Raw genomic sequence first — 9490 nt, 5'->3', positions numbered from 1 at the left:
TGCAACTGTATCTGTTGATCTGCTGATACTAATATCAATTTCCCAATGAAGATCAAGTTACTTACCACATGCAAAAATATAGAAATAATAGAAAGTAAAAACAACTTTAGCTGTTATTAAAAACAAACCGACTTTCAATATATATATTGTTAAATGATATATATACTGTATATATTAAGACTGTCAAAATTAACGCACTAATGCATATTTATTTTAACGGCACTAATAAACGCGCAAATAATAAGGCGACCATTTAATTAAAAAATAAAAACAATTTAAACCTCTAACTCAACACACATTTATTGGACACATTTAAGTATTGCACATTTTAATGAGGATCTTTAACACATATAGTGTTTCTACACTTGCACTTTCCAAAAGAGGGAGAGAATGAGGCCATGCTCCTTAATCTATTAATAGACCAAGCTATGAGGATGGTTTTGTGTGTGTGTGTGTGTGTGTGTGTGTGTGTGTGTGTGTGTGTGTGTTTGCAGAGATGGCAGAGGGCATTAAGGTTGGACTCCAGTCCACTGTGTAAGAAGAAGACCCAGCTAAAGAAATTGAGTAACCTGTTGCTCTATTAACTCTATTAATTCTTTTTTTGAGATTTTAAATAATAATCCCATCATGAACAGGAGAACGGATAGCAAAACGAGTAAAAATGAGAAATGTGAAGTTCAGGAGAAAGCAACAGAAACAATAGCTCCTAAAACAGAAGCAGCTCTAGGAGCCCCAGCTGGGGGGTTGCAGCCACCTGGGAATCTTTACTCGGCCATTCTGAGCCGCAACGAAGCCGTCAAAGATGCCCTGAGACTGAAAGACTTCCTGGAGCTCAGGGACAAATACGTGAGCAAGAAGGTGCTGTTTAAAGATCCGCTGTTTCCTGCAGATGACTCTTCTCTTTACTACAGCCAGAAGTTCCCTCTGAATCTGGTGTGGAAACGTCCCTCGGTGAGTGGAAAACACGATTTCTGGTATCAGGCAGCATGTCCAGGTCATCTTACTGCTTGAGATGATTCACTTAAATTTTAATTTCCTTCCCAGTCTCGATACAAATATTGCTGCATACCATACTGCTGATTCTAATTGGTCAGATAGTGTTGATTTATGTTCTATAAGAACATCTCCAACAGATAGATGATAGATAGATAGATAGATAGATAGATAGATAGATAGATAGATAGATAGATAGATAGATAGATAGATAGATAGATAGATAGATAGATAGATAGATAGATAGATAGAGATTGATTGATTGATTGATTGATTGATTGATTGATTGATTAATAAATAGATAGATGACAGCCAGACTGATTAATAGATAGATAGATAAATGAAGAGACAGATAGAGAGAGAGAGAGAGAGAGAGAGAGAGAGAGAGAGAGAGAGAGAGAGTAAAGTGGACAGACAGACAGACAGTGGTTGATTGATTGATTGATTGATTGATTGATTGATTGATTGATTGATTGATGACAACAGACTGATAGATGACAATAAAATAAAAACAAAATGCAGTGATTTGCAAATCTCATAAACTCATATTCTAATTACAAAACAAAATAAACACACATTTTATGGAAAACAATAAGGTCATTTTGACCTGGCTGCAACACGCCACAAGACAGGACATCTTGGAACTGAGGAGACCAGTTTTGGGAGAGAATGTTGTCCCATATGTGTCTGATGCAGGATTCTAGCTGCTCAACAGTTCTGCATGTCATTGTTGTGTTTTTCGTTTCATGATGCCCCAATGTTTTCAGATGCTGAAAGGTCAAAAGTGCAGGCAGGCCAGTTCAGTATCCGAACCATATACAGTACAGACCAAACATTTGGACACACCTTCTCATTCAAAGAGTTTTCTTTATTTTCATGACTATGAAAATTGTAGAGTCACACTGAAGGCATCAAGGGCTATTTGACCAAGAAGGAGAGTGATGGGGTGCTGCGCCAGATGACCTGGCCTCCACAGTCACCGGACCTGAACCCAATCGAGATGGTTTAGGGGTGAGCTGGACCGCAGAGTGAAGGCAAAAGGGCCAACAAGTGCCAAGCATCTCTCGGGGAACTCCTTCAAGACTGTTGGAAGACCATTTCAGGTGACTACCTCTTGAAGCTCATCAAGAGAATGCCAAGAGTGTGCAAAGCAGTAATCAAAGCAAAAGGTGGCTACTTTGAAGAACCTAGAATATGACATTTTTCAGTTGTTTCACACTTTTTTGTTATGTATATAATTCCATATATAATTCCACATGTGTTAATTCATAGTTTTGATGCCTTCAGTGTGAATCTACAATTTTCATAGTCATGAAAATAAAGAAAACTCTTTGAATGAGAAGGTGTGTCTCATTCAGGGTCTGTACTGTGTATATATATATATATATATATATATATATATATATATATATATATATATATATATATATATATATAGCCTTCAGCATTGATGGAGCCTTTCTAAATGCATTTCCATATCATCAGAGATGCGACTTTTTGAACTGAACACTAATATCAACCTGGATGGTCCCTCTCCTCTTTAGTCTGGAGGACATGGTATCCATGGTTTCCAAAAAAGGAATTACAATTTTGATTTGTCTGATTCTGAATGCTTTGTTTGTTCTAAATGTTTATATATTTAGACTCATTACGAATATTTTGCCATTCTAACGTGTTATTTCGTGTTATGCCCGATGTACAGCATTTGGGTCAACACGTGTGTTATAGATGTGCTGTATAAATAAATTTGAATTGTGCACGCATCAACTGGTGTTAAATACTAACACAAAGCCGGATCACCGTCTCTATAATCTTCTGCTGTGTAGACAAGCTTGTGGAATGAGCTCAGTTCCTGTAAGCTTTGCTGTGTGCTGAAATAAGATGAGTCTGATCTTGGGGAACGTGAGGGTGATCCAGCTGTGGGCTGGTTTATAGACTTAACACAGCGTCGAGTTCTCACCACTCTCCATGTCTTTGAGTGATGAAGTTTCACAGAGAGAGCGAGAGCGAGAGAGAGAGAGAGAGAGAGAGAGAGAGAGAGAGAGAGAGAGAGAAAGAAAAGGAAAAAAGTCTTAGGGGAGAGCAGGGCCAGTTGTAGCCAATTATAATAAGTTAAGCTGGTAGAAATAGCAGGTGGGCAATCAGTAGTATTGGCAAGACCCCTAATTCAGTTCTCCCCATAAATAATAATTACAAAATTAAAAATATGTTTTATTCAAACTGAAAAGTGATTATGAAAACAACTTAAAACTTTCAACTGTATTTTAACTTTAATCTCAATTAATGTTGTTTTTGGATTTGACTAGTTTTCACATACAATTAAATCCTAAATCGACTTCTGAAGCCTATTTTTAAACTTGATATTATTATATATTATAGAACATTAAATAAACAATTATTTTATATTTTCCTTTTTTAATTATTTTTCTCAATTCATTATTTAACTAAAGACGTTACGTAACATAACATTAAATAACCAGTTTTCTTTTTTGATACTTTTAAAGAGAAAAAAATAAATAAATCTTCAATTTATTACTTTATAACCAAATGCTACCTAAAAATGTATTTATATTCAGATTCGCATTGTATATAGACAATTCTTCTTGCACTGTACTGGTTGGTGCCACTGTGTTACTGTTTTTCCTTGTCTTATGTCGTCTTCTGTCTTTATTTTTTTATTTTTTTCACTCCCCTTTTTTGTACTAAATATTGCACTTTGTGTTGTTAGTTTAAAGGTCTGTGTACTTCTTCACTACTTGACTTTATTTGTCTTTTATTTATTAGTTTTATCCCAATTACTTTTTTGTTCTGAACAGCTATTGTTCTTTCCATCTATCCATCATCTATCTTCAGCATTAGTCTCCTGTTTCTGTTGGCAAAAATCCTTTTGGGCCAGGACTTTGGGTGTACTTTAATTGGGTGGGCAAGGCGCGAATACCCCTGCCCACTGCTGCCACTGCCACCTGTAGTAGAGTGTGAGAGTGTAAAGTTACACATGTATTCACATGTGTATATACATTTACTTTCCTTTTTCATTAAAATTACTTATTTATTCTTTTTAATATCTGTATAGTTTTTTTAAATATCTTGTTATTATAGTTATATAATAGTATAATTATTATTATTATTATTATTATTATTATTATTATTATTATTATTATTTCCGACTGACTGTTATTTCTGTTGTTATGTGTCTGTATGTTCCATGCTTTGGCAATGAGAATGTCTATATTTGTCATGCTAATAAAGCAACCTTGCATATTGAGAGAGAGAGAGAGAGAGAGAGAGAGAGAGAGAGAGAGAGAGAGAGAATTTGTGGGGTAACGTGAGAGAAAGATTGTGGGGGGATAGAGAGAGAGTACAACCCTGATAATCAGTCGCTTTCACTGGCTGTGATTTACAGCTCTATAATAGCCGTTGAGGAATTTTCCTCTGCAGCAGCTTTGACAGTAGCGTAGCTGCATCTCACAGCTCATATTGCAGACACTCAACATAAACAGATCCATCCGTAGTCTTTATGACCAGGTGTTTATCCAGCAGTCTGGAATGAGTGTCCAGTATCAGTATCTTTGTACAAACAATCCACATCACAGCATTTCATCACTGAATATTCTTCTGCAACAGCAGTAAACATAGTGTTATTTCATAAATTCTTTTTTACATTTTCAGATTCATTATGTTTTAGTGCATTAGATCAAGGAATACACACTAGAGGTTAACCGATTAATCAGTTTTGTCTATTAATCAGCACCAATAGCTAATTGCTGGAATTAAATCCTTTGCAAAAATCCATACCGATAGTTTTTCCAGCTTCTGGTCCGCTGTCATTACGAGAGCAGCCTCTAGAGGTGAATGGCTGTTTCCACATTTTTGTTATTTTTTACATTTTTTATTTTATTTTTATTTTTTATTATATTTAGGAATCATAATTTATTAGTTATATCCTGATTCAGTACTGTTATTTTATTATTATTATTTTTTTTATGAGTTCAGTATTTTCATAATTTTTTTAATCCAGTATGTATTTTATCTGTAAAATCCACTTTTGGTGGTCGAGCTCTAATTGACACTTCTCACACAGCTGAATGGGAGACTGCACACTTAGAAAACAGGATCTTTACAAGTGCTCAGCTTCCCAAACGTATTTGCTGACTCGCTTTATAGTATTACCTCAAAACATTTTGGTTTATAGCATTTGGCAGATGCTCTTATCCAGAGCATCTACAATTATATGACTTGTGATTTGAATTCACAATATTCTGAGCAGAAATCCATTATCTTAAACACTGTACTACCACATAACCTTCATGTGGAATATATATATATATATATATATATATATATATATATATATATATATATATACAGTGCCTCCACAATTATTGGCACCCTGTTTAAGATGTGGTCGTGGACTTCAAAAATTCTCCTTTTTTAAAACAACATAGAACCCAAATGCAAAAAGAGAAAATCCAACCTTTCATTTAAGTACATAACTTTGGTGGTAAAAAAAATCATACATTTAGAAAAAAAAAAAAAACTTGAAATCATGTGTCCCACAATTATTGGCACCCCTAACAATTCCTCTGAAAAATTTAATTTTTTTTTTTTTTATATATATATTTTTCTGTAGTTGCTAAGGTTGGTCAGGGTATCTAGGGACTTTTAATTAGTAATTCATGATTTCCTGTTTCCTGGGGTATAAATATGACGTGACACAGAGGCCTAATTCTCTTACCCATTTGTCAACATGGCAAAGACAAGAGAACACACCATTCAAGTAAGGCAGATGTGTGTCGACCTTCATAAGTCAGGCAATGGCTACAAGAAAATAGCCACTGGCCTTAACTTGCGGTATCTACAGTCAGAGGAATCATTAAGAAGTTTAAAACAACTGGAACAGTGACAAACAAGGCTGGAAGAGGTCCCAAGTTTATCTTGCCACAACGCACAGTGAGGAGGATGGTAAGAGAAGTAAAAAAATTTCCCAAGCTCACCGTCACAGAATTGCATCAAAGAGTGGCATCTTGGGGTCACAGAGTCTCCAAAACAACCATCAGACGCTCTCTACATGCCAACAAGCTGTTTGGGAGGCATGCAAGGAAAAAGCCTTTTCTCACTAACACTCACAAACGTAAACGTCTGGAGTTTGCTAAGCGGTACTGGGACTTCAACTGGGATCGTGTGCTTTGGTCAGATGAGACTAAGATTGAGCTTTTTGGCAACAAACACTCTAAGTGGGTCTGGCGTAAAACAAAAGATGAGTATGCCGAAAAGCACCTCATGCCCACCGTGAAGTATGGTGGAGGATCTGTGATGCTGTGGGCCTGTTTCTCTTCCAAAGGCCCTGGGAACCTTGTTAGGGTGCATGGCATTATGAGCGCTTTGAAGTACCAGGATATTTTAAATAAAAACCTGATGGCCTCTGCCAGAAAGCTGAAGATGGGTCGTCATTGGGTCTTTCAGCAGGATAATGATCCAAAACATGTGGCAAAATCTACACAAAAGTGGTTCAGCAGTCACAAACTCAAGGTCCTCCATGGCCATCTCAGTCCCCAGACCTCAACCCAATCGAAAACCTGTGGGGCGAGCTAAAGAGAAGAGTGCATAAGAGGACCCAGGACACTGGATGATCTAGAAAGATTGTGCAAAGAAGAATGGTCAAAATCCTCTCTCTGTGTTCTCCAATCTTGTGAAATGTTATAGGAGGAGATTAAGTGCTGTCTTGTTGGCAAAAGGAGGTTGTACAAAGTATTAACATCAGGGTGCCAATAATTGTGGCACACATGATTTCAAGTTTTTTTTTTTTTCTAAATGTGTGATTTTTTACCACCAAAGTAATGTACTTAAATAAAGGTTGGATTTTCTCTTTTTGCATTTGGGTTCTATGTTGTTTTAAAAAAGGAGAATTTTTGAAGTCCACGACCACATCTTAAACAGGGGTGCCAATAATTGTGGAGGCACTGTATATATATATATATATATATATATATATATATATATATATATATATATATATATATATATACACAGTTCCTGAACATAGACAAACTGATTATTACTATACTTTATAATCCTTTATCAGATGCCTATGTTTCTGTTCTAAGATCCTACAACTTTCCAAACCAAAAAATCCCAAAAGTGCCACTTGGACAGTGGTACCTGGAGGATGCCAGGAGGCCTTATCCAGGGCGATTTGGATAGTGATTTTATTTATATAGCATGGCCTTGCTCAAGGACCCAGCAATAGAAGCTTACTGGTGGTGGAATTTGTACCCATGACCTTCTGATCCCTGAACCGCTGAGCGAATGAGCTCAGTTCAGTTCAATTCTAAGTGTAAGTTTGTCCATGATGTGGTGACTGTGGCAAGGAAAACCTCCCTGAGACTTCATGAGTAAGAAACCTTGAGAGGAACCAGACTCAAAAGAGAACCTATTCTCATCTGGGTGACACCGAATATTCATTGATTACAGTTCCATCATTGTTAAATGCAGAAATGTTTATGCAAACTGTTGCCTGAGCCATTGTAGCATTAATATTAATTCCAGTCCAAATCAAGTCTTAAAGTTTTTGGACTGTGGACTTTTAAAATGAAGGCTTTCGAAAACTACCCTTTTTTTAGTAATTGCCACAAAGTTTCAAAGACCCGGAAAGTAAATAAAAGGCGTGCGGAAATGACGCAGTTCGAAGCGTTTTACATTTTGCTCATGCGCAGTACAGTACAGGGACGTAAGCTCTTTCAGGTCTCAGTGTGGATAAGCAACTTTAAGGAAACGATTAAAAACTATGGTGTGGACGTGGGGAATTTTTAGATAAAACGTTTTCATGTTTATCCGGATTAGTGTAGACGTAGCCACCACTGTAACATAATGAATCTTTAGGGTGTTGATGCGGAACCTTCCCCAGCTGCACTGAGTGGTCTGGTTAGGGGCTATGGAATGGAGAGGTGGTGGCTTAGTGCTTAAGAAATTTTACTTTAGATCTGAAGGTTGTGAGTTCTAATCCCTGCCACACCAAGCTGCCACTCCTGGGCCCCTGAGTAAGGCCCTTAACCCCATAGCTGCTGAGTTGTATGAATAAGATAAATTTGAGTCGCTCTGGACAAGGGCTTCTGTCAAATGCCATAAATGTAAATCCCTGTCACTTTTTTATGTTCAGGAACAAATAATTATTCCTAAAAAATTTTTTATCTGGTTCACGGTTGTACCCCTAACCTGCAGGTTTGTGTGTGTGTGTGTTGAACAATGTGATTGACAGGTGGTATATCAATTTAGTAGTGAAGCTGATACTGTGGCACAAATGCACCACATTGCTAGAAGTCGTCATGTTACAAGCTCTTCATTAAACCTGCGGCTTCAAAGACACGGTGCGGTAAATGCATGAATGTGTTTACTGACTCCAACATAATTGACCGGAAAATGAAAATGGCAGTGAAGCTATACACCATACTACACACACTCTGCTATGGATTGTGTTGTGCATGTAGTGTAGGAGATTTCATTCATAGTGCGGTGGAGCTAAAATGAAACGAAATGCTTTTGTGAGTTCCATCATACAACATAACGGCTCCAGAGGATTTGTTCAACAGGTTTTGGAAAATTACAGAGAAAGATGCATTTATTTTTTTACATGTACATTATAGCACAGTAAAATTCTTGCATATCAGGAAACTGGGGTCAGAATGCAGAGTTAGCCATGACACTGTGCCCCTGGAGTAGAGAGGCTTAGGGGCCTTGCTTAAGAGCCCTAGTGTTAAACAGTGCTGGGGCTTGAACCCCTGACTTTTTGAATACTACTACTAAACAAGGATTCCTGAGTTGAAATCCAACACCGCTGCTTCAGAAATCCAACAAAATACACTTTAGTTATTAATTAGATTTATAGAAAATCAAATAAACTACACATTCTAAACACTTTATTCTACCTGTTAATGTTATTTTAAGCACACTAAAGTCGGTACTGTTGTCACTCAGTTTGTCACACTTTCTTTTTCTTATGGAGTAATGTGTAAACCATTTTTGTTTACTTTATTAATGCACATTTCTGTTGATAATTACTATACAACAACCCATCTTGATAAAAGTCCATGCTTGTGAAATTGCTGATATATCTGTCTCACAGCTGAATGACAGCAGGAACTTCAAGTATTTATTACATGACTGTAACATTATATCCCTATAATGTCAAGAACAGACATCTAAAACAGGGCATGTGTTTAATCCCTTCAATAACTTTTGACATTTAATCTCTGTAACTTGATGTGTAAGTGGGTTTCATACCGATTTCAAAGCCATATTTCAAAAACTGTCGCTCTGCCTCCCTGCCTTGCTACGGATGCCACACTGCCTCGCCGCCTTGCTAAGGATGTCACTCTGCGTCCCTGCCTCACTGCCTTGCTGCGGATGCCACTCTCCTCACTGCTTTGCTTAGGATGTCGCTCTGAATTCCTGCCTTGCTGAGGATGCCACTCTCCTCACTGCTTGGCTGAGGATGTTGCTC

The 9490-nt window shown here is 37.1% G+C and overlaps 1 protein-coding gene across 1 annotated transcript in view; it reads left to right on the top strand.

Annotated features, from left to right (window-relative positions):
* The first annotated feature begins 494 nt into the window (after positions 1–494).
* Positions 495–9490, top strand: part of capn3b (calpain 3b) — a 28176-nt gene continuing 19180 nt past the window's right edge. The window contains 1 exon segment of the mRNA XM_046836290.1: positions 495–951. Within this exon segment, the coding sequence (XP_046692246.1) occupies positions 628–951 (324 nt within the window). The 5' untranslated portion in view covers positions 495–627.

This window comes from Silurus meridionalis, chromosome 23, assembly GCF_014805685.1.
Source record: "Silurus meridionalis isolate SWU-2019-XX chromosome 23, ASM1480568v1, whole genome shotgun sequence".
NCBI lineage: Eukaryota > Metazoa > Chordata > Actinopteri > Siluriformes > Siluridae > Silurus > Silurus meridionalis.
The sequence above is the reverse complement of the archived record's forward strand: the minus strand, read 5'-3'. Positions and strand labels throughout refer to the sequence as shown.